Source organism: Seriola aureovittata, chromosome 9, assembly GCF_021018895.1.
Source record: "Seriola aureovittata isolate HTS-2021-v1 ecotype China chromosome 9, ASM2101889v1, whole genome shotgun sequence".
Lineage (NCBI taxonomy): Eukaryota > Metazoa > Chordata > Actinopteri > Carangiformes > Carangidae > Seriola > Seriola aureovittata.
The window spans coordinates 10,489,266-10,515,000 of NC_079372.1; the positions used below are offsets into that span (position 1 = coordinate 10,489,266).

The following is a 25,735-nucleotide window of genomic DNA, read 5'->3' on the forward strand; positions in this document are numbered from 1 at the left end:
CACCTCATACTTACATAAAATGTAATAGATTAAAGTCCAATGAGACGAAATCATCTGTCACTCAGTGCACAGTGATATTTTGAATACCTCTCGTGTAGCTGCTCCCATGGGTGGTGCTCTGCATTCCAGGTCCCGCTGGCGTCTCTGCTGTTTGATCTGGTTCAGGGAAGGTCTTGGTTGATTGGCTGCAGCAACAGTCTCCTTCGTCCAGTCATCTACCAGCTTGTGAAGATCATCGGTGAATGTGCCTCTCTTGTTGTTGCTGTTGTTGGTCTGGACCTGAGCAAGCCGGGTGATTGGCTGAGGAGATGGTGAGGGTGTGGCTGTGGTGAGTTGCGGCTGTGTCTGACTGGAGGCTGTCTGAGCAGTGGTGGTATTGAGAGAGGACCCTGAAAAGACATAAAGGTCTTAAAAGTCTGCCCAGTCAAATAAAGATGACTGTCAAATCAATTGGCTACTGTATGGCATAATTTAAGGCACTCTTGACACAGGGAACCTATAATTTCACCTTCATGAATGCCTACTTTCAATACTTTAAAAATAGTCCTAAATGTTTTGTTGAGGCCAGAGTAAATGTGTGTACAGCTACAACTGTGACACATATGTTGCCAACATAGCAGCCAAAGGATTGCAACATGACTTAGATGAGTAATTATAGACAAATGAAATGTTCGATATGCAAGCAATGACAGAATTCAGCAATCAAAACACGGCGGCACACTGCCATGCAAAACAACAGCATATATAAATCAATGCAACAATCTGAAGAGTACACACAAGAACCGCCACATTTTCAAAGTGCCAAAACAATAACGAGAAAATAAAATGCACATACAAACATAAGGAGGACTAAAATAGTGAGGACAGTAAGAAAGACAGAGAGTAAGAAAGTAAATGAGATAGTTACTACTACTGCGCTCTTTGCCTAGACATAGTCGTTTCAGAGTGGACCCTATAAAAGGTAAAACAGCACAAGACAGAAACAGTTAGGCCAGAACACACTGCACACCACATGTATGTGGACAAGCTGCTTCAAAAGCACATTCAGCTATCAAAACAATTGGGGAGAGAGAGAGAAGGAGGAAAGGAGGACAAGGGGTTTAAAAATCAGTGAGGAAGACTGGAAAAGAGCCTAAATATTCTCTTTAAAATGGGCAATCATTTGGGAAGTTGACTATTAGAAAGTGTACCTGATAAACTCAAGAAAGAGAGCACACATGGCCTTGATTGTGATTCTGCATAATAATCAGTTTCTGCATTTCTAACTTTGTGAGAATGGAGATTTGATTTTATGCTGCCTTATAAATACACTTACTGACAATGTTTTCTTTCTTTTTTTCAAACAATGTTGGGTATGACAGAAATCTGTACAGTTACTATCAACTTAATAATGAAGCTTTGCAAATAACATGTGGAATAATTTTGATTTATTTGTAAGATTTTGTAGGAATTATTGGTGCATTGGTTGGTAGGGATAATAACAGGATAATAGTGTTTTCTATAAAAAGGAGGACTGGAGCCTGGATTAAAAAGAGATCCCTTTGTCCATGTGAGAATGCCTGTGAAACAAAGTGTGAAACCAAAATAAATAAAACTTAAAACTGAAAGAGCACACAGATACTAGCTGGAACTCATCAGAGTCAGCACTTGTCAGAAACATGCAGATAACTCAGGAGAGGTGGAAGGAGAAAAAAAAGTAGTAATATTGATGATACAGCCCTTCATATGGCGGAGCAAGTCTCCATCAGTGCCCTGCCTGGCGCCTGCACCATGCACGTCTTCCCCGTCCAAACATGAGGGACAGAGAGCGCTCTCCTCTACCACAGCAAACGGCCCTGCCTATCAGGGAAGGGCTGGGGGGATTTCTCTGTGTTAGTATACACAGGATCGCTGACTTGGGCAAAGTGCCTTGACTTGGGAGATGTTATCAAAATTAACAGTGGATGGAAACACACAACAAATAAATAGGGTATAAAGGCTTTGGCATTCTCTCTCACACATGTACACACACGTACACACACAAACATACTTTTGTACATACAGGCACACTGTCTTGTGTCAGATCGGACCTCAGGCCCATGTTTGGAGAGGACTACCCATTCACAAGCCCTAGTGTGCTTGTGGGGTCTGTTTTTTTAAAGCCAGAAGCACTGCACAAAGCATTTGTATGAAGGGGAGGAGGCATCGTACCCACAAATGAATGGTTATGAATGTAACTGTGGTTCTGTGAATTGTGCATAAATGCCAGAGGAAAGACTGTGCACAGATAAGTACTTACAATTATTATTATTATTGTCATTATTTTAGGTATTTGAGGTCACACATACAGATTAATAAGAGATGCACACCCTTTAGATGTTTCCTTTTCAATCTTCATGCAAAGACACTGAATGGTGGCCCGACTCTTTTGGGTCACTATGAATTCATAGAACCAAAAGTTACTCTTTTTGTTCTATTTCAGTCTTTCTGACCACTAATAGAGAACAAATATCAAAATCTTTATGAACATGTATTCCTTACAAATCACTGTGAGCATGCAGGTAAAATGACCACTGCTAAATCATTAAACAAGGCCATATTTATGGCATGTAAGAGCACAAATGTACAACAAATAACATTTGTTCCTGCACAACTATCTAAGAGACTATCCAGCAATTCAGACCAGTAGGTGGAAACAAAGCTGCACTTTATAATAAGAGTTACAAGAATAGTATTTTCAACAATCCATTTAGAAAAAGCCACTGCTTTACTAACATAGCATCGTATTTCAGCATAAACAAAACAACAAATCAGACTGCTAAAAGCTAGCTGTCATCTCAACACGCAATCTAAATGTCTACACAAGGCACAAGTCATCCTGCAATTGTTCTGCAGAGATAAAGGATCAAAGAAGTGTTGCATGAAATTGAAAATATGTAGCTGTCATTTATTTTCAAATGTAAGCCACTCTTTTTGAACTTGTGATGATTTTAAGCACATCTTCCATACATTACTGTCTGCCACAGTGCATTTCATAATACCATCACTGGTATTACAAAGTGGTTGTATAGTGGTTGTAATCAAATTCACATTACAGCAACAACTGTCTACAGGGGAACTATATTAGAAGAACTAGATTACTCTATCACACTGATAGTATCCATAACAACATGTCAAAGTTAAAGTCTGATTTATGAAATGAGGGTTTTTAGCAAGTCATGGGTCACAGATACACTTCCTCCTGTCCCATAAAGATTCTAGTGTAGATAGTTGACTTCTGGACAACAGATGTTTGAAAAATGCAGAACAACTATTTCAAAGTGGTCCCTGGTTTTTAAATAGAAGCTGATAAAAAACTTAACTTGCTAAGCGGGCATAACTTTTTGGGAAAACAAGACTGGGAATCTGTAGTACTATTTTCTAACTTTAAGCGCTACAAACAAGTGTCCACAAACATTTCTGCACCAGTTACAGTGTCTAACAGGAGTATCAGATGTTTTGACTTATCACCAAAGTTCTAAGTCAAAACATAAGCTTTACAGAAATATGACCTGTTTCACTGATTGCTTGAAGGAAAGGAAACATTTTTTGGCTGCACAAGCCTTTTATTCTGCTGGAGTGTGCCTATGTTAGACAGATTCAACTGACGTTCATATGAGTTTAGCATGGGATGGATATCCTCTGGCTGTCAAGAAAAAAAAAATCATTCAGAACACAAGCTCTGAGGTTGCTGAGGGAAAGGGTAAGTGGTAGGAGTAAAAATGGATGATGTATGTCAGGTGAGGAGGCCTGTGAGGAGAGTGAGATAGAAGATCCACTATATTTAAATAAAACAAACTTGGATAATAGAAAAGAGAGGTAGGTTAAATAAAGAGAAGATGGAAATGAGCGAGGGGAAATAGAAAAGAACAAATACAAACAGATGGACAGAGACACAGGTCCACTGAGGAATCTAGTGCGTGGTTTGCTACTAGATTTATAGGTGACTCTCTCTGACGTTTGGTGGTAAACCGTCCAGCCTGTAAAAATGAATATAAGAGGGAAGAAGAGAAGAAACAAGAGAGACACTTTGTAAAAGTGCACAGAGACTGGGATGAGAAACCCCCACCATCAAAAGCACCAGCAAAGGATACTAAGAAGGAGTGCACGAAATGCAGGATCCCACTATATTATCTGGTGATTAATGGGAAACTTAATTATCTTCCATCTGATTGTGGAATTTCAGCCAATAATTACAACTGATAATAGAGAGCAATATTAGGGGACCCAGGAAAACAAAGCACCAAGTAAGGGTATTAAGGTCGTCTTCTTGGGTTTGATTATTTGTTTGTCTTTTTATTTATTTATCATTTATTTGATGAGGTCAAAAAAATATTAGATTGTTTATAGCTTGGTGCAATTTGCAACAGCTGTCCCGAGAAGTGCTTATAGCATAAAACCAGGAAACACACTAGAATGTAAGATAAAATTTTCACTGTTGAAAAAACAAGAAATTATGCAGCGCATTAAAATGATCAAATAATATTATATAATTGATCATAATAATAATAATAATAATAATAATAATAATAAATTCAGGTAAAATAAAAAATAAAATACATTTAAACCACGACATTAGAAAGCAAGAAATTGGTTTCACAAAGATGAGCTTAACTGAGGCATACATTTAGTGAAAAAAATTCAGATAGAAATACAGCAGCACAAAGCTGTTGAGGTCTTGACTATCCTAAAGTTCAACTAGCTTGTTATGTATTGAGTAAATAAACATTTCAAACTAAAAAAATATATACATAGTGAACTGCTACAGCTCCAAGCACAAAACTGGCACCTTGGAGAAGAATTTAAGAGATACAATCACACTTTATAAGGAGAGATACTGTGGTCATTAAAACTCTTTCCCTTCTCATCGCTATATTCAAAATATTGTTAGCAAACTACAAAAAGAGCCATGTCTTATAATCTATCACTTGTCAAAAATAGGCAAGAGTGCAGTTACCAACCTTTTAGCCTAAAAATGTGTCTGTCTCTGTTTTGGTGGGATTGTCAAACTTGCAGTAGACTGATGAATAGATTAACCAATCATTTGGTAATACGATTGCTACTGAAAAACAGTGAGCCACCTTTATTAAATGGTATTGATCATTAAATCATTATTCTCTGTACTTTGCATTATAGTAAATCAACTGTGAATAATTTTCCATGTTTTCCTTTATGATTCATTTTAAGTACCTGTGTATGTGTCATTTTTACATCCAGTTTTTCACATCAACTAATATCAATTCACTGTTCGTCACCCATTTTATTTCTCCCAATGCTACATAATTTAATTATTGGATATTTATCAGCAATTATCGGTTGTCTTTATCGGCTTAGAAATTCCACATCGGTGCATCTGTATTATTTGCAACACAGATGGTATGTAACACAAAACAATACACATATATAGCACAAGTGCCACTTCTGCTTTCCTTAATACAACAGATGCTAGCCATCTGATGAGTAAATTTACAAATTTGTGTGTCAAACATATGGCTTTAATGTTAGTGAATATACAGTATGTGGTGTTTAAGTGGTTCTACATACAGTGAAGTATGGAGTGGTCCTGTTTGTGTCTGTAATCCTTCAAGGTGAAATGCTTTTGATCCTTCTATTTGTACAATGTTGTCCATGGAGGGTATCGACAACATTAACAATTTTAAGCTTTTACCTTAACCCTAATGGCGGTATAGTAGATAGCATGTCCCATCCACACACACCAGCATGCACATGAACCTATAATGTGTACCTTGGCCAGGGCCTGCTTGGGTAGCCATTCCATCACTGTGTAGGCCAGAGTAGATGTTGTCTGAGGAGAAAGAGCCCTTCAAGGAACAGGGTTGCTGTGTGTGGACCTGCTCTGGGGCTGAATTGGGCTGATTAGCGGAGCTGGAGCTGCCACTGGAGTGGGCAGAGCCATCTGACAGAATTGAACTTTTAGCAGGAGAGCCGGATGAACTGGCAGCACTTTCACCTTGGCGCAAAAAAAAGACAAAAAAAAAAAAAAAAGAAAAAGAAGAAAAAATCATGAGTCATAGTGAATCACTCTGTGAATCACACACTCCCACAGTTTTCTGAGCATGATGCCATCCCTGTGTATCCTACTTTGGCAAAATGTGTGTTTCAGACTGAAAATGCTTTCCCATACACAAAAATCATCACATAAATCCCAAATCACCCCACAACCCCAACCTACACACACACACACCTTTCCTCTCAGTGGTGGTGTTAAGGTTGTTTTTAAGTTGCTGCACCATCGGATTGAGCAGTTTTCCAGCCTTGAGCTTGTGTTTGCTGGCCCTACGCCTGCGGCCACTTGGGGGTGCCGCATGAAGTAGGCCGACGTTGGGGGGCAGAGTTTTGCCCAGCTCTTTGTACAGACGCTCAATCTCACTCCTCTGGAACGCCTGCAGCTCAGAGATCTCCTTCATGTGTCTGTTGAGAAGGTACAAGGAGAGAAAAGACAGAAACTACCTTAAAAGATACGAAATTTTTAAGATTACGAAAGGCCAATGACAGCCTGCTTTTCAATTTCATGGTCCTTTTTCCCCAAACCTCCTCAGTAATTTACTCTCTGCATAATCCACTAAAGCCTCTGTCATTACGGCTTCTAGTGATGATACCTGCGTCAAGAGTCATTCTCTCCTGATACAGGTTTCGGGTTACTGATTCATTCAAACACCTCTCCTTGTCTTTCAGAAACAAGTTGGTTAAGTTGTTGGTTACTTCCAAATACCATAAATGTAAATGAAATCATGCAGAGGGACATATCTGCACATACACTAATAGAGAACTGAGGATAAAGTTTTAACATTTGGTTTTATGAGCAGACCATAAATTGTGATATTTCAGTTTAAACTGTATTCATCAAGACTTTTTTTTTTTACTTAACAGTACTAAACTAAATGCTTAGTTTGCAGCTGTGGTTCTGGCTAATACTGTTGCTAACTGGATTAATGTGCAGCATCTTCAGTAAATTCAAGCTATTTTGCAATCAGTGCAGTCAGACCATGAGAACTGAAAAGTGAAACATCTGTATTGTAGGAAATATGAAAGAAATTCTCTTTCGTAAATAAATTCTCTAAAAACCAAGTATTGTATACTGACTAACAGTTCACTATTCATGAAAACACTGCCGACAAACTTTGCAACATATTTGTGCAGCTGTGAGTTCATGTGTGTATGTTACTTTACTTTTCTCTCAGTTTTTGTAGCTCCTTCTTCATATCAGCATCCTCAAACTCAGAGTCATTGTCACTACTGATGTAGGATGAGTGGGCATGTCCTGCAGCAGGCGCTGGAGCGTGACCATTCATTGCCACAGGCTGTCGGCTTGGTGAATCAGAGCTCTGCTCACTTTTGCTCCGACCAGAGCGCCGCAGGAAGGCCACTGCCCTCTTCATGAGGTCGCTACCACTGTGCTCAGACAGGGCATGAGGTGGGGGAGCTGGGTGGGCCGGAGGGAGAGCTATGCTGCTGCTATCCTCATCTGCTGAGTCAGAACAGAGGTGAGAGGAGTGGTGGTAGTAGTGATGGGTCGGAGTGTCAATGGTCTGGGCTCGGGGGATATGGCGTGGGGTGACATCAGGGCTGGAAGTGGGTGTGGCATGGAAGAAGTTTGGAGGGGCGGAGTAGCGGTTACAACTAAGGGTTTTGGATATTGCTGCATTCTCATCTTCAGCTGCCGTCACGGAAGACCTGCCCACAGCCACACTGCCCTTCTCTTTACTGCCTGCGCCCTGGATCTGGCTGTGAGACCCTCCTGAGCCACTAGAGGGTGCTGCAGAACTGCAGGTGCTGTAGCTTGTCTTGCTTTTCTCTAAACGACAAATGACATCTGGTGGAGTAGGGATGATCTGGAAGGAGGAGAAGCTCATGTTCATGACAAAATTCCACAAATATCATCAACTAATGCACTGTTCAAGCAACAAACCGGACACAGGACAAACAATGGCATGTGTCAAGTCATGCCCTATAATGTAATATAATTTAGTCAAATGGCATTTGTATATCGCAGATTTGCTCATTAAGAGCCAAAAAGTGGAAAAAGGGTTCTTACTTGAAAACGGTTTTTGGAGCTGTATGAACTGGAGCTGGCAGTCACATCTCTTCCTTTCAAAGCCCTGCTCGCCGCTAAAGAGCCAGGAAGGAGAATTTATTTCCAAACAAACCAATTTCAAACTCTCGTGCAGTAATAATGTGATATGGATGTTACATAAACAATGTTACCTACCTGCCACTGCAGAATCACTTAGTGCACCCACACTCTCTGTGCGCTCAGGAATCTGAGGCTGAAGAGAGAAAGAGAGAAGGGGTTGTGTGTGGGAGGTTGCAATCATTTGAACAATGGAAAATGGTAAATAACTAGATGTGGTAGATCAGTGTAAGGCTTGCTATTATCCTCTCCTGACCTCAGTTTTGTCTGAATAAGTCAAACCCTGATTCAAAATGAAGCTGCCAGAGAAAGAGATCATGATGAATTATCGTGCTGACAGCAGTAATTTTGTTACCCTCCCCTCTTTCTAAACACAGTATTCCGCTTGCTTTTTACAGCCAATAGTAAAATCAATAGCACAGTACATGGAAACAATTTAATGATCATTCCATTTATGTAGCTTCTAACCAACTCTCACACACACACACACATACACACACACACACACAGTGTATTTTACCAGTGGGTCGCCCTTCTTCTTTGTAAGTGCTCCCTCAGTGCTCTGGCCATCTGAGACTGGAGGAGAGCTGACTCCCTCTGCACTGGACGCCTGGGGGTCAGATGTCGTGCTTGAAGGCTGGGAGGGAGCATGCTCCTGGTACAACAGGTTTCTCAGCTTCTCATCCAGAGTCTTGATGGTGCGGTCAACAAACTCCACCCTGCGTGGTCCCTCACTGTCCGACTCTCCTGGTCCTCCGCCTGCTGGCTGCTGGTGGCTTGACAACTGGGAGTTCTGGGAGGTCTGATGTGCTGGACTCTGGGGCTGGGAGGTAACTGTCCCAGGTTGCATGGATGTGGCATAGGGTTGCTGCAGGACCACAGACTGATGAGAGCCCAGCTGAGGGGGTAGTTCTCCAGTAGGACTGGCCTTCTCATTGGGCTGATTGGTTTGAGACGAGACCAAACTACCAACTGCTCCTTTATCATTGGCATTCACATCGAGAGAGACAGGTGGCACAATAGCACAGCATGGCATGTCCGTCACCATAGAGACAGCAGAGATGCAAGGTTCTTCCACAGGAAGGGAGTTTTGATGGCTCACACCAGCAGCAGCATGGGCATGTTTAGTTACACTTGGCTGAGTCTGCTGGACACGGGCTTTGCCAAGGTTTTGGCCTGGAGGTTGCACCGAGGTCTGAGCAGCAGAGGGCAGAGAGGAGGAGGAGGATTGGCTTTGCGATGATAAAGATGCGACTGGGGTAGTCATTGCAGTTGTGTTGCTGTTGGGCCTGACTGATGATGAAGCAGACTTTTCAGATTCTGAAAAAGGAAAGAGAAGAGTTAATTAGGGGCAGAACACATTGGGAGTTACAGCCAAAGCCATGAGGAAGAGGGTCTGGGTCCTGTGAGTGCCAGAGTGTTACATCACTGCTTTTCTTCCCCATCAGGCTCTGTCAGCTGGAGTATAAATCCTGCCCTTCATTTCTGCCTAGAACCACTGCAGAAGCATTCTTACATAACTGACCCCAACGGATGAACCGCACAGACGCACACTTTAATGCATGTGCAGCGCCTTCAGTATAAACAGCAGCAAGTCAGACACAACGATTCATTTTATTCTTTAGAAATTATACTCCTGGCAGAAAAAGCAAACCCTCACATTAAAGAATGTGGTTTAGTAAGCAGTGAGTAATGTGCAGCATACCCTGGGCTGTAGAGGTGTGTGATGTAGTCTTCTCTTTGTCTAGCATGGGCGTCTCAGCTACAGGGCAGATGATAAACCAGCGTTTGCCAGTGTGGAGGACTGTCAAGGACAGAGAGAAAGAAAAACTCATAACTCACTTTAAAGCAAAATAACGAGAAAGAAAGAATGGGAGAAAACAAACAGAGTTTTAAGTAATTCATTAAATCATTCTCATTCCAGTTCCTCATCTAGCAGGCCTCTTAAGTATCTAAATGTACAAGGAAGCAGCTAAGTTTAACTAGAACTGGAAAGTGTGAGTGGATTAGAGTGAATATGAGTGAGTTTCTGGTAATAAAAAGCCTTACCATTTTGTTGGTACACCAGCTGTGGGGTGCTGGGTGCTGAAGCCTTCAATCCCAAAAGAAAAAGAAGGATTACTACAAAGAGTTGGTGCAGGTGCCTCAATTAAATAGACATTTAAAGGGTTTCCACAATGAGCCAAAGAGCGGAACTTCAGAAATACATTCAGTTAGATCAAAATGTCACATCAGCAAGAATGGTATTTTTGGCATCTCTTGTTGGCAGCATTGCATGCAAAGTCATCTTGAGAGTGCTGTCAGGGTGATGTATCCAAGGCAGAGGCACTCGTAGACGGATTGCGCTATCACAACTATTAACCATCAGCAGTTCCTTTCTCACCTCTGTTCCCAGCGTGTCAGCTCCTTCACTCTGTTTGGGACTGCCTCCCTGGTCAGAGTTCCTCTCACCCTCGGTGTCCTCACTCAGCATGTCCTCAGCTTTGTCCACAATGTCCTTCAGCTGTTCAATGAAGACGTCTTTCTCCAGAGGTAAAATGAAATCATTCTCCACCTGAAGGACAAAATGGAGATAAAGACATCAGAGCTTTAAAAGCAATGCTTGAAATAAAACTGTGGTCATGACTGTGCCAGGAACAGATGCATGTTTATGTAAAGAGTAAACAAAATTATTGAACTTCGACATATATTCTCTTAATGTAGTTTGCAGCCAAGATAAAGCAAATGTTGTCTTTATTCAATTTAAGGCTTAAGAAAATCAGATGAAGATATTTACATCACTTGTTAAGTATATATATATTTCTAAGCATTTCACATAACAAAATGTAATTATACATATTGCATTAGAAAGCTTCACAAAGAGGTATTTGCCTTGGACGAACTATTTTATACATGATAAGTTACTGGAGCAGTTATGCCATGAAATATTCATCTTTCTATCTATAAATATGAGCCCAATATGACTTGGTTGGGGTTGGAGGAGAGAAAGAGCAAGAGAGAGACAGAAAGACTTTTTGCTGCATTGCAGCTAAGAACAGCAACACAGGGAGTTTCAGAGTTCGGAGCCATAAGAAAGCATCTCAGGAAATCCACATCTTACAACACACTACCACGACCTTTGTACCAATTGAACAGGCAGCGATTTTGTCTCCTACATACCATGTATATAGCAATCTCCTCTGGTGCATCTCCGTCCAGATCAAACTTGAAAGTGACCATCTTATGGTTATGAGTTTCCAACTGACACTCTACCATCTTATCCCCAGTGTTACACACCTGCAACAAGAGCAGATGCAATAAATACCTTGTCTATTATCCCATTATTTTTGAGCATGAGCTTAAATGTGCTCCTTGTTGGAATATATTTTGGTTACTCACATTGAGCATGCTGAGCTTTGGTCTGCTAATCTTCTCTTGACGAGAGCGAGTGCGTGTGGACCTGCGGTGGTGTTTGCGGACTTTGCCTTCGCCTTTACTTCCTTGTGTCCCCTCACAACCATCACTCATCTCCTTCCCTGACGTGGCATCAGAGTTGACACTAGTTTTGGGAACAAACGGCAAGTACATCAGTGTAAGTGCTGCTTTTTCATTATTACCGGAATACAGAACACACAGCTTCACATTTCGGTGGGCTATTGTGGTTTCAAGATTAAAAACATACCTGTAATTGTACTCAGTACCATCAGAAACTAACAAGCAACATATATTAAAAAGATATAAAGTTTATTGCTGCTCTGGAATGTCTGTAGGATTTGGCTGAAGTCTGATATATCAGCCAAGCGTGACACTAAACTCCACATGAGCTTCAAGGGCATATAAATATGTGAGGGATTATCTATTTTCTATCCATTATGAAGGAAAAACTGACTTTATGAAATAAAAAGGAGTCTTAGCTACTGCTGGTCACAGTGATATGAAAGATCAACAGAGTGACATCAGTGTTCATCAGAGTGCTCTCTAGTTTTACAGACACGTTTGTGTCATCGGTCAACACTCTGCCAGAGAAAAAGGAGAGAACCTCACAAACTGCACAATTAGGTCCACATTACAAAATAAATAATATTGACAAACAGCACCCTTTTTACTTTAGGAGAAGAGCCAGCCAGTTAGAAGTTGTTTGCTGGAACGCCCTCAGTGTTTTTTAAAGATAAAAAAACAATGTCTCTGGCTCCAGAAGTTAAACCAGAACAACAACAGTACGGGGTTCTGCTAGGCATCCTTTCAACATTTTTCTACATTTTTAAGTCTGAAGTAGGAGAGGTCCAAAAACTGTTAAAGACCATCTGCATTATGTCAACATTACTGTTACTGCTTATTAGGCAGAAAGTTCTCTCTAGGGATTGTCCATTTGACAATACCTGAGATTACTCATATCCAGTATGCATTTATTAGAAGGACAGCATCATGGACTTGCCACCTGCTGAGGAAAAATAAAATAGTACCTGTCATAGCTCTGCCCTGCACTGTGCTTCTCTGAAGCTGGATCCTACAGACAGAATGAATGAATAATAAATTAGAGTAACATGTAAATAAGCGAAAGCACAATGATATTACATGTTAGTGCATAGTATCACTTCAAAGCAATGTGGACAGAGGAAGAAATAAGCTGTGGGGACTAAAAAGTGAGTCATGTGTCCATACCTCCGTGCTGGTCTCTGTTGGACCTGGACCTGCAGCTCCTGTTAGAGTAGTGAGATGTTTCTGCTGAGTCAGACTGGAACTGGCAGACCCCGATGATGCTCTCTGAGACTCAGAGGTCTGCAGCACAGGAATTTGGCTCTGAAGCTGACTCTGGGCCTGGGCCTGCAGGGCCAGCTGGCATTGGTTATTGTTGTCCAGATGGGCAGCAGTGGTGACTGTGCCTGGGTCAGGCCCATTCTGCATAGGTGAGGAGAATAGTGTAGGCTGGACTGGCTGAGCAGAGGGGACAAGCTCAGGGTGGCTGATCTGGGCCTGCTGGGGAGCCTGCTGTAAAAGAAAAACGAGATAACACATTATTATTAGTGATATAATTATTATTATACATAATCATTTCATCTAGGAAAATTCGGAATCCTTTGGAGACATACTGAGATATTCAAACATATATTTCGCTGTTGTGCCATTTCCTGGTAAGAATTCCTACAAAATATTCTTACAGTATATATAACAACTTGTATCAGCAAACACTTCAGTCATTTTTTCATCTGCATTATTTAATTAATCTGATATTAACTCTATGCTTCAGCAACAGAATAACAGCACAGTCACTTTAAACACAAAGCTTTTTTGCGATGCAAACAAAGCTGTAAAAAACAATCTGAAAAAAGAAAGAGATATTTTGACAATCAAAGGCTCAGTTAAGTAAAACCACCTTTGACATACACACACACTCAAATTCCAGTTCACACCTTCTTGGTAAACATCTGCACTTCATTGCAGCCATCATAATTACCTGTATCAGAGGCTGAGTGCTGCCATTTGTGGGAGGGTGTGTGTTTTGGGACAGTGAAATGTGTGTGTGTATGGGATGGGTGGTTAGTGCAGATATAAATGCAGGTTGTGAATGAGAGGCTTCACTTCTAACACTCTGCTGCAGAGCAGTGGTGGGCTGGTGCTGTGGGGATGTGGGTCCCATCTTACCCAGCATGGGTGAGGGGGAAGGTATGAGGGACACTGGGATGGGTGAAACTAACGCATTTTCAATGTGCAGAGGGGAGAGAGGGGAGACAGAGGGGGTTACAGGAAGAGTCTGTCCAGGAGAAAGAAAGACGTGATTAACAGAAGAGGAGGTTGAAGGGTGAGGGGCAGTGCAGGATTGAGGATAGGAGGATTCACAGTCAGTCACAGCTGTCATCACCTGGACTGTGGGATACTGTGAGGGAAACTGAAGGGAAAAGAAAAAGGGAAGAGACAGAGGAAAATCAAATAATCTAGAGAACTTCAAGTTCAAGCATAGGAGGATGATGCATCAAGACAACTTGCTTGCTTCAAGTCAATATTGTTACTGCTCTGTAAATATAATTCAAGCTAGAAGAATCTGCTGAGACATACAATAACTAAGACACAAGAAAAATGAATGGGTATTATCCAGGTAAGATCATTGTGAGAGCAGACAAACATTACCTGGGGTGGGTGTGTTGGTGGTAGAGAGGTTGATATCTGCAGAGGTTGGAGTTGTTGATGGACAGTAGCCTGAGCCATTGACTGTTGAGGAGGAAGTGGCTGGGCCAGCATACTGGAAGCAGACTGGCTGAGATTCTGCCCATGGCCCTGTCCATCTTGTCCAAGCTGTGAAATGCTTTGACCAACAGGAATATTCTACAGAAGAAAAAGAAGAAGAATGAGAAAAAGAAGGAGGAAATTCAATAAGGGATGGCGGGGGCAGGGATTCCAGTTTCATCTTTCACTTTGGAAATCTGCATTTCCTGCTATTGAGCCAGATCAGAATAGCTCACATTTTCCATCCTGTCTCTAAGCCTGGAATAAGTCAGAATCTACTGAAGTAGATTGTACCACAAAACAGACACAGAGTAAGCCTGGGAGGGCTGGCGGATGCAGCAGCTAAAACCACTGTTATTGTTTTCATTACTGTTTCCATTATCTCTGTTGGCTGTTGTCCGAGGAAACTCCTGTTTATTGGGCTGTTCATTTTTTCATTCACCCTACTGTCCACCAACACAGCTGCTTCCAATTCAGCTGCACCAAATCAAAACCAGGCACCATAATATGAGCAGGACCAAAAGTAGTTACAGCACGGCCCTAAATAACATTGTTAACTTGTTTAAGTGCATGGTTTTCTGTCCCTCCCACAGTGAGTCCCACAGTGACAAAGTGTGTTGAGACAAAGGCGTTCTACCTGGTTCAGGAAAGCAGCGATGCAAAGATAGGGTTGAAACTGATGAAAAATGAAAATAGGGCGAGGTCAGAGGACGGAAAACAAACAAAAAATTAACAACTGGGGCACTATGTATGCCGCCTAGCTATAATCTACTGCATCAACACTCACCTGCTGGACAACATGTGCAGGCTGGCTATGGAGGGAAGAGGCTGGAAGGCTCTGAGGAGTCACTACCTGGGTAGCTCCTCCATAGGTCTGTGGAGCAGCAATAGACTGTGCAGGCTGGTACTGGCTCTGAGATGGAGCAGTCTGTTGCTGCAGCGCATTGAAGGTAGAATGTGCATAGCTCTGAGAGGCAGCATCAGGCACACCTGCAGCAGGGTAACTCTGATGTGTGCCTGCAACCTGCACAACTGGGGTTGCTGTGAGATGAGGCTGAGAAGCAGGGGTCTGAACCTGTTGGACTGTGGACTGGGATACACCCTGGCTCTGCTGTGGAACTGCTGTTTGCACAGCTTTCTGGCTGTGCTGCTGTAGAGTTGAGGTTTGCAATTGTTGCTGACCAGGAGACTGGAGACTTTGAGCTTGGTGGGTGGGCTGTTGTGCCATTTGTTGGTGTATGGGACGCACAGTATCTTGGTTATGCTGGAGTTGAGGTTGAATATAAGCCTGCCCAGCATTTTGTGTTTGTTGTATCCTGGACTGAGTATTTTGTGGTAAGGGCTGTTGGTGCTCTTGCTGAATGGGTATCTGTTGGCTGTAAAGTGCTGGTGTGGAGGAGCTCTGACCAGGCTGCTGACTTGGCAGTTTGACTGTAGCTTGGATGTGCTGCAGTGCACTGGGAGCTTGTGCAGGATGACACTGGGCTGTGGCTGCCATAGTTGGGGCTACAGATACAAGAGAGTAGCTTTGTGCTGGCTGCTGTGCTGGCAGGTTGCCTGCTGCTGCTGCTGCTGCTGTAGTCTGTTGCTGAACTGGAGTAGGATATCCTGATGCAGACTGAGCCTGTTGTTGAGGTGGAGCCACACAGTTCTGAAACGTTTGATGCCCTTGCAGAGGAAAAGTTAAAGAGCTTGCTGCAGTTGCCTGCTGCTGTTGATGGCCTGGTGCTTGGTGGCTCTGTGCAACATGTTGTGGCACAGCTGATGCTGAAATACTTGCTGCAGCTTGGGTCTGTTGCACACTTGGAGGTGCATAACCAGCAGAGTTGCCTGCATGCTGGATGTTGACTAAACATACACTAGCTGGGGCTGGTGTTGCAACACTGGGCTGACCAGCATATGGAGCAGCAGGGTAGCTGTGTCCAGGCTGGAGGTACTGCAGTGGTGTGTGCACTGCTGTGCTGGAAGAAGGCAGGCCCTGGACAGGTGGTTGATTCTGGTGACCTGCAGAATTGGTCTAAGGAAAAAAAATAGAGACATTTAAGTTAGACCCTCTTGGGAGTGAATTTTTCTGGTCATGGATAAAATCCCACAAAAGCTAATAACTGTGCCAATTACATTAACTCATACCGGATGCAAGGGTGATGAAAGGATGAGGGAAAAAAATAAGTTAATGAAACATCTGTTTCAACAATGAGCAGGCGGTGACAGGTGTGAGCTAAAATAAGGACACAAGGGAGAAATAGCAAGAGACCAAGAGGAGGGAGATCAGATAGCGACCCCTTCTTCAATCAGAGGCAGTCTATCCACGGCAAGCTAAGAAGACATACAGCTGTAGCCTGGGGTCAGTAAAGCAGAAAGGAAAAAAATATTAAAATCTAGGTCAGTTCTAGAAGGGATTGGTTAGGATTAATCAGCAGAGATTGCGCCTGTTAGAGATTGTGCCATTGTCCTCCGACACGAGCAAGCTTATGATTTCTAAGAAGACGGTCAGCTCTGGGGGCCTATGCAGGCAGCAAGACTCAGACAGTAGACAGGATATCAGACCAGCTCCATGCAGAATAACGTTGTGCCTCCTACAGGCTGGGAGAAATCAGTTAAGCAGGTGTTGGCCTCCTATGGGAAAACAAAAACGACTTGTCTGCTACTGTGACCTACCACTCCCACAGCCCGGGTAACTTGCTGCTCTCCAGCACAGAATCTATCCTCGCAGTCCTGGAGGGGTTCTTGGTCCCGAACTGAATTGCCACTCAAGACACGACTCTTCAGACTGCCGTCTCCATCACTGCAAGCAGGCCTGTGGGCGGCTGAGGGGTCCAGCAGTGAGGCTTGGGTGGGTGTGGTGTGACAAGGGGCTGCTTTGCGGCTGATTATATTGAACAGGGACTTCTGCAGCAGTGAGAAATCAGAGCAATCACCGGAACCTTTCAGCCGACCATAACCAGGGGTGGTCACTGTTCCACCAGAGGACGGGCAGTATTTTAAGTCACATGGACACTGGTGTGTCGGCATGACAACAGAAGGGTGGCGGTGGCTGCCCTCTCGTGACCTCAAAAGCAAAGAGAGGCAGGCCTGGCAAATGTGGGATTTATGCATTCCAAGATGGTGGTTATGATGAGAGGTTATACTCAGAAGACTACTAAGGTCAGAGTGTCTGCGTACACTTGGCATAGGCAGTGTTAAGTTCTCACTGGCCTCTGATGTTGGTCTGATGCTGGTGTCACTAAGGCGGCGGTACTCAGAGGGTGAAGAGACAGGGGAGACCTGCAGCATTGGCAGAGCACTCTGAGAGGGGAAACCATCCTCAGCCTCTGAGTGAAAGTCAGAGGGGCTGAGTTCTGACTGGTTCTCTAGTACTGTGGGGGTGGGACTGATTGATCTCTGAAACTGACTGAGGGCGTGGAGTTGAGCGATGTGGTTTTCCCTGTGAGTGTCAATGACAGGGGCACTTCCTCTCCGGGCTGCTGCTCCCAATCGAGTCCTGAGCTCTGGGCTCAGTGTTGCGCCCCATATTTCACCCTTTTCACAGGAGTGAGGCCGATCTGTCAGAAGAGGGTTACTGCTCTGGCACTGATTGAGCAGCAACCCAAAAGCAAAACATGTGTTACTCAAAATGAACAGATCATTACAAAAGAAAGGGAATTATATGATGAGATGAGGATGAACAAACTTGCTTGCCAGGACATGTGCGTGTAATGTGCATGACTAGGATAATGAAGATTGATCGTGTCCAAATAATGTATGCATGTTGACTCTGCAGATGAACGTTCTTTTTAAGTGTGGGGATGCAGCACCTGCATTCGATTTCAAGGCTGCATGAGCAGTGGCTGCTTTCAAAAGTATGTGTTTCTCAATGAATCTGAATGTACATGGTCCACCTGGGTGTGTATGCTCTTGATACAGACCTGCTGCGTTGCCATAGTAATAGGCTCCAGCAGGGACTGGTAGAGGACACTCTGCTGGCTGCTGTGGGAGTCTGAGTACACAGTGGAGCCCATGCCACTGTCAAGTGTGCCGTCTGCTGCAGAGACACACAAATCATGTACTCGTAAAAAAGTCAAAGATTAAGCTCATGTGTTTTTGAGTGGAGGAGAACAGAATCTTACATGTCACTGAGGTGGCACTGGTTGGTAGGTTACGCAGCCTGTTGTGCTGGTCTACCTCTGGCTCCTCTGGTTCCTGCAAAGGGGGCTGTCCTACATGTGCAGGCCCAGCAGAGATGCCCTGAGACGGTGTCATCTGGACCCTGTGTCCTCCTTCACCCTGATTCAATGCAACTGCAGCAGACACTGTTCTCTCTCTTCTCCATTTGATCAGTGCCACACGGTCCCTGATCGACTTTCCCACAGTCTTAGCATCACTCTCGTGGAAGAAGCCAGACTCCACCTGACAAAGAAAAGGGAAGAGCATGACTTGCAGGATATTTTTAGCATTGAGCATGTGAGAGAGGAGAGGATGCATTAAAAAGGGGAGTGGATGAGGGAGAGAGAAAGAGCAAGAAAAGGAAGGAATAGAAAATCTATTTTAAGGGGATCAGAGCAGTGGGAAACTATTCCCTTTGTCAGCAGTTGGTTCATTGCTCACAACAGGACTGTTACATCTACAAATAACAAAGATAAAGACGGTGTATAGAACATATGGTTATAAACGCATATAAGCATCATTAGCACAAAAGCAAGAATGAAAGACCAGAAAAACGACATCCACAAAATGAAATCTCCCAGGTTGCCTGTCAGGAGAGAAATTACTCATTAGTTTGATTGAGCAGTGGCGTGACATGGGAGCATGTTGGCCATACAATTTCATTGTGCTGTTGGTCCACATGTCTGCTCTCATCCCCAAGGCAATTGTTACAGAGAGGCCTTAATCTTTTTTTCTGGCTACACAGCATGGTCAAGGCCAAAACAGCACAGACAAATCGAAGGAAAGAGAGCATACAAGAAAGAGGGAATGAGATGTGTGGGAGAGAGAGCAAGAACCAAAAGGAAGACACAGTTTGAAACAAGAAACAGAACTAGAATTACTGCCTTGCGGTTGTATGCCTCCGCCAACCAGCCCAGTTGCAGGAAATATAGTAACATACAGTTACAGCGTTGATTAATGGCCACAAGTATTTTTGCAGAACATTATGATGTCACGGTGAAGTTAACCATTGACCATTTGGATATAAAATGTCATCACTTCATAATTTTATCCTATTAGACATTTATGTTAAACTGTGTCATAATTAGCACATGAATTCAGTTCATCCTTGAGTCCAAGTAAATGTTTGTGCCAAATTTAAGAAACTTCCCTCACGGTGTTACTGAGACATCGTGTTCACAAGAATGGGATGGACGTACAGACTGACCAATGGAGAACGCGAAAATGTAAGGGCTCAGGCCCTGGCTGCCGCCGATGTGGATGCATTAAAACAGAAAGCCAGGAAAGCAGGTTATGTCCCTGATTGGATGAGTTGGTTGAGTATTAAGCAAAATGCTTAAGTCATCAATGGGCAAACCACCGTCAAAACTTTACATAAGGCACATACAGGCTATGAGATTTCAGCAGTCTTATAGGTGTATTGTCGGCCACGCTGTGCCACATGGATCTAATAAAAGTGGGCATGACAACAGGTTTGATGTGTGTTGACTGTATGATGATTAAAACCTGCTGAATGGTAGGCTACGACACAAGCCAATATCCAAGAATATAATGTCATCATGTGCAGCTAAACAATGCATTGATGTATGTCATTTCATGCAACATTCCTATTGGTTGGTTAGTAGACGCAGGTCAAAGCAGCAGTCACATTGTGAGATAACATCCTAAATTTATGACATTGTCAGAATTTGGTCCCAGTCTAACTTTTCTTGCAAAACCATGACAACAGCAACCTTTGAACCTCTCTCACAGCAGGACCACTGCTTTGGAGCCACGACCAAAGAGTGTCACTGAAACCTGTTTAGGCTATTAAAGAACAAAGCCTGACAATTGCAACATTTACATTCTCCAGCTAAAGTTAACTCGATTCACTTGATCCCATAACGCAGTTAAGGAAACTTTCATGGTATTGCAGAATGTTAGATGAATGATATTAAAGGCTTGAGGTCAGTATCATCATGACTCCCACACAGAGAGAGCTTTGTTTATTTCCGGACAAGGTTTTTATTGCTGGGCCTGTGAGCACCTTATCTGATGATCTACACTGGAGAAAACCATGTAAACGAAAGGAAAAAATAAAACCCAATCTCTGTATTCCTGGAAAAGCAGAGTAAGTTATCACTAGCTATCTGCATTTGAGTGCATTCCCCACTGATGAGATATGAGCACTCCCAGCAGCTAGACCACACTAAGCCACAAAGATATGCAAAGCATAACAAACTATATCAACTAGCATGGTTTAAAACTAACTTTTGGAAACTAAATGCAAAGTATGCATCTATATATAGATGACAGTCAAATATCTTAAGGCTTATCAGTGCATTGTGAAACAAAAAAAAGAAAAAAAGAAGAAGATAGGTCACAGGAAGCCAAATCCAGATTTATCTCATAATACTTTTACATATATGAATAATTAGTCACTCACCATTTCTTGTGCCACAACCTCAGGCACCTCCTTTTCCAGGTCAAATGCGAACTCGATGGCTCCACTCTCCTTGTACTTCCCTTTTAATTTCTTGTGGTCCTCCACCCACAGTTTGAGGGCTATTGAGGCCTTTTTCCCATCATCCTCCTCAGCTAGCTCAACCCTTACACCTGTGTCCTCAGCAAAGAAAGCATGGTTCAACAAGTCCTTGATGGTGTACCTGGGAGAAGGAACAGTGAAGTTCAGATTCTGGCAAAATCATGTACTACACACTGCAGCCACTCAATCTGTAATATCGAGGGTTTGCAGATAGACTTGGCATCAATATAGTTAGCTGTGGTACAAGAATCCTGGTGTGTGAGTGAGTGAAAGGGCATCTTGGTCTGGTCTAACACAGTAATTATACATACATGGTCACAGATTACCTGTGCTGCCAGGACAAGTCACTCACTGAATTCAATCATGCTTCAATAAAAAAAAGACACTGGAAGCTAATTAAGGGTTATTTTCCCCTCTGTACACAAACGTATTACGTAACAGAACTGAATTGAAAGACATCCTGCAGATATGGAGGGAGACTGCAGTGCTGCCAAGAGCCCAACTGTCAGCGCCACAGCAATGAAGCAGGGGAGGTGAGACAAGGCACGAAAGATGAGAGGGCACCTTGTGGGCCCTGTGGGCTGGATGCTGGACAGTGATCGGGACATTCACTCACCGCTCCTCCTTCTTTTGGCAGATACATTCCCCAATAATCTCCTTGATTTCAGGATCCATGACCTTGTTGTAGCTGGCTGGCTTCACTCCCTGAGGAAGAGGAAACATAAACAAAGCGCTGAGGACATGCAACAAAAGGATCCTGTCTTGATGAGAAATAATCATTAAGGAAAAACAAAAGAAAGAGTGTATGGGGATGTTTTTGTGATACACCTCCCTAGATCTTATGTTTTAAGAATCACACACGCAGGCTTGTCAACCTGGACAGAGCACGGCAGCTGCGGTCAGCTTGAATTCAGGTTGCAATGGAGTCCAAAAACCACAAAAGGCATCTAGAGAAATCTCTCAAACCACTTCTGCAGCATAGTCAACATCTCTTCATGTAAGAGCTCAATATATTCACAAAATTATAGCTTAATGCACAACCTCCATCTCAACGCTCAGACACAACCTTGAGGAGTTCATTGGTAGGTGTGTACACTGATTTGTGCACGTTGAGCACACATCTCCTGCTCTTCCATTTGTCAGAAGAAGCAGCTGTCTTGAGTCCGCCCTGGTTCCTGATGTTGCTTTGTCTTTTACACTATAATTAGAACACAGCTGGTCTAAATTCCTATGGTATTTTTACTGCTCCGAACATCCTGAGCATATGGATGGACAGTGGACAAGTGGATTATGTGGTAGGAGTGCTTTGAGAGGTTTCTATAGACATTTTTCTTTTACACCGTGAGTGTTTGATTCTCAGAACATTTTGGTTATATTATCACTTTTAGCAATTCAAAAATCCTGCACACTGTCTAACTTGCAATTCACAATTTTTTTGCAATGTTTTCCGAAACATCGCAAATAAATCAGGCCTGATAAAGATCTAGCACCGAAACATGCAAATAAATAGTTTATTGCAAGTTAGACAGTGTGTGGGACTTTTAAATTGCTACTTTGAATCCATTCATCCTGCTCCTATCCACCTGCCTCACTAAATGTAGAAAGTGTTCTTCTGTTTTAGAATATCACTTTTAAAATGGTGGAATTTTTCCTAACAGTACATTTTATTTAGTCCAGCGCTCTGACCTTCAGTACAAAGTTTAGTTTTTATTACAGGCACATCTTGCCCACTCTCTCTAAGGTGCAGCATTATGTGTGGTGTTGACATAACTTGTAAGACCGTTAAATTCTGAAACAGACATTTTCTGCATCTCCGAGATAATCTATGTGCATCCTACACATTAACATTCCACCCAATTATGCAGCTGCATACTTTATGCATTCAGGGAATAGTTTAAAGCTATCAGGGTTTCTCTTTGATAAATCTCCTATTAATATCCTGCAGTGCTCCCTACAGGGCACTCTGCTATGCATATGGTAACAATGCAGAGAACAGTATCTAGAGACAGCTGCATTGATGCTGCCCAACCATTAATATGGGCAGAGGCCTTTGCTTCTTTAACAGCAGGTGAAAGAGTCATCTCTCAGATTCCAACCCTGCCAAGTCTCAAGGGTGGAAAATCAATACTCTTCATCAAATCAGGAGGTCTATCATGAGTTTAGACACCCCCTAATCTAAAAACAGTTTGCAGTATGCTTTGCTAGCAGAGGCACACTCATTGAAATGGAATGGAATACAGCCTTTAGGCTTTATCTAAAAAACAAAGGAGATTTGGACTCCCTCTGTGACTCCATATGGCTCATTAGATTCTTTACCCAAGAAATTCAAGACTGAGGATCCATATAGCTGAAAAAACAGAGCAGATCTTGTACTCTGCAAAAAAAAGCTGCATTTCTTCAATTAAAAACTCCCTGGACTTTATATGTTATCAAGCAATTAAAAAAACTCCTTACCTTTCTATGCCTCATTTTACAGGTTCACAAATCATGAATTATTACAAAATGCATGCTACATGTTGCATACAATATGTATAACAGCTAATACACAATTAGTGCAGGCCCTGTACAATAACAGTAAAATTCATTATTAGTATAGTGTCACAGCTGTTACTAAGGTTATTGGTGTTTACTTATCTATATGAAATTTGCAGTGAATATTTTCTCTACATATCAAATTTCTGAAACAAGCAGGAAAATTGTACAGTATCTGGACTCACGCTTGTGACTTTGCGGTAAATCTGAGCAGCATTCTGACATTCGGAGTAGGGGTATTCTGAGGTGGCCATCTCTAGCATACACATGCCAAAGGCGTAGACATCCACTGCCTCGTCATAGTGCTCCTCATACATCTCTGGAGCCATGAACTCAGGGGTGCCTGAAAAGAGAGAATGACCAATGGATACAACATTTTCTCTTTTACTGTTTTACCTAAACCATGAATGTTAAATGTTACATTACAAGTCTCCTACCTATGACACTCTTGGCAAAGGAAGCTGCTTTGAGTGTTGCAAGTCCTAAATCCCCAATCTTGACTGACCCTGTAGGTCCAGTGATAAAGATGTTATCACATTTGAGGTCTCTGTGGATGATGGGTGGGGTCCTGGTGTGGAGAAAGTGTAGGCCTTTCAGGATCTGTCTGCACCAGCTCCTCAGCACCTTGGGCTTCATTACCTTGAAACGCTTTAGATAGCTGTAGGAAGGAGAGGGAAACTTGTTACCAGACGATCATATGAGTTACAAAATATATTTTCAGTAAAACAAAGACATTTCTGTGAAAAATGACAGAAAGTAAGCTCACTTAACCTTTGTAAAAAATCTATCCATGCCACATATAATTGTTTGAATGAATGATGTTTTCTATCCACTCATTAGTCAGGAGTTACCTGCCCTATATTTGCCTTCATGTAGTACTCACGTTTTTAAGGTCCCTGACGTCATGAGCTCTGTTACTAGAACAATGCATTTCTTCCCTTTAAGGGATGACTCCCAGAAGTCATAGAAACGGACAATGTTGGGATGTTGAAGACCCTTTAACATCTCTGCTTCCTCCTTAAAGCGTTGACGCTCCACTTTTGACAGCTTACGATCCTAGAGGAGAGACGACAGATGCAGCAGAAAGAAATAATGAATGTCAAACTCTAACCATAGATACTAATTATAACATATTTGCTTCACAAGCACTACCAGATGGAAGAGGCCATCACCTTGGAGGCTCTTACGTGTATATTTTAAATTTGTGCATCCAGTGTGTTTTAGTAAGTGGGAAAGACAGTGAGTGAGAGAGAAATTAGTGTCAGTCTTTGAGCGATATACATATTTGTATTTGGACCATATGTATATCAAAGATGATCACAATCTGCATTTTGTGTGAGTGGAAAGAGTCCAGATCACTTGCTTTCTTGAGCAGTAACAAGACTCAGCTTACATATGTATGTGCATGATATTTAGAGTACATGTATTTAAAGTGTAATACTAGTCAGATGTGACCTCTCACTTGTTAGTTTTAATTTATCCAGAAACATGGAGGCTGTGCAGTGACATAGAAGGGTGACAAACCACAGCTACAATGACTCCAGGGGGAGAATGAGCCCACACGTTAACATGGTCACGCCCACGACACACTGCAGCTAAAGGTTACATGTTATTGATCTCTTCCATCTTTCTCCATCTTTTTCACTTCACATGTTCACTCTCTCATCCACTACCTTTTGCTGCCTTCCCCCTCCCCCCATATCTGCAATCCGTCTCCCTCTCTGCACCACTAACACCAACCACTCCCTTCTCCATCACCAAACATCCCACGCACACACTCGGAAACACATCTTCCGTAACCACTCCCTCTCCATCCCTTCCCTCTCTAGTTCTCTGTAAGGCTGAGCCCACACTCAGAACACCTTGCTCTAGGTAGCACCAAGGGTTTCTTTACTGCGATTTCCCTTTTTTAAACCAGCACAGCAACGACTTACGTAACAAACACATACGTACACTCAGCACTGAGCATGAACTAGAAGCGCGACCCCACCCCTTACAGAGAGAGACTATACAGACGATGGAATGCAATGAACACAACCTAGTGAGATCTAATCTATTTAATTATTCAACCACAGTGGACTCCCACTGAGAAGATATAGCAGAAAAATACAAAAATCAGCCTGAATAACCTAAAAATTATCAATGAAGCAAGATGAGCTGTGATG

At 42.6% G+C, this 25,735-nt stretch overlaps 1 protein-coding gene across 8 annotated transcripts in view; it reads right to left on the reverse strand.

The window, feature by feature from the left end:
* Positions 1-25,735, reverse strand: part of LOC130174623 (serine/threonine-protein kinase WNK2) — a 43,778-nt gene that overhangs the window by 3,835 nt on the left and 14,208 nt on the right. The window contains exons 3-30 of one of the 8 annotated variants that reach the window (XM_056384622.1): positions 24,454-24,626; positions 24,008-24,228; positions 23,756-23,913; positions 21,655-21,743; positions 20,940-21,159; positions 18,478-18,757; positions 18,277-18,389; positions 17,030-17,941; positions 15,159-16,388; positions 15,009-15,047; positions 14,276-14,470; positions 13,605-14,036; positions 12,812-13,138; positions 12,613-12,656; positions 11,549-11,708; positions 11,330-11,446; positions 10,554-10,724; positions 10,220-10,262; positions 9,876-9,974; positions 8,691-9,490; positions 8,249-8,306; positions 8,075-8,148; positions 7,210-7,871; positions 6,224-6,450; positions 5,765-5,989; positions 3,900-3,998; positions 908-952; positions 88-389 (exon numbers count right to left, since the gene is read on the reverse strand). In XM_056384622.1, coding sequence (XP_056240597.1) covers positions 88-389; positions 908-952; positions 3,900-3,998; positions 5,765-5,989; positions 6,224-6,450; positions 7,210-7,871; positions 8,075-8,148; positions 8,249-8,306; positions 8,691-9,490; positions 9,876-9,974; positions 10,220-10,262; positions 10,554-10,724; positions 11,330-11,446; positions 11,549-11,708; positions 12,613-12,656; positions 12,812-13,138; positions 13,605-14,036; positions 14,276-14,470; positions 15,009-15,047; positions 15,159-16,388; positions 17,030-17,941; positions 18,277-18,389; positions 18,478-18,757; positions 20,940-21,159; positions 21,655-21,743; positions 23,756-23,913; positions 24,008-24,228; positions 24,454-24,626 — 7,515 coding nt within the window. Of the gene's footprint in view, positions 1-87; positions 390-907; positions 953-3,899; positions 3,999-5,764; positions 5,990-6,223; positions 6,451-7,209; positions 7,872-8,074; positions 8,149-8,248; positions 8,307-8,690; positions 9,491-9,875; positions 9,975-10,219; positions 10,263-10,553; positions 10,725-11,329; positions 11,447-11,548; positions 11,709-12,612; positions 12,657-12,811; positions 13,139-13,604; positions 14,037-14,275; positions 14,471-15,008; positions 15,048-15,158; positions 16,389-17,029; positions 17,942-18,276; positions 18,393-18,477; positions 18,758-20,939; positions 21,160-21,654; positions 21,744-23,755; positions 23,914-24,007; positions 24,229-24,453; positions 24,627-25,735 lie in introns of all 8 variants that reach the window. The other 7 variants (XM_056384621.1, XM_056384628.1, XM_056384627.1 and 4 more) reach the window with 7 other exon arrangements.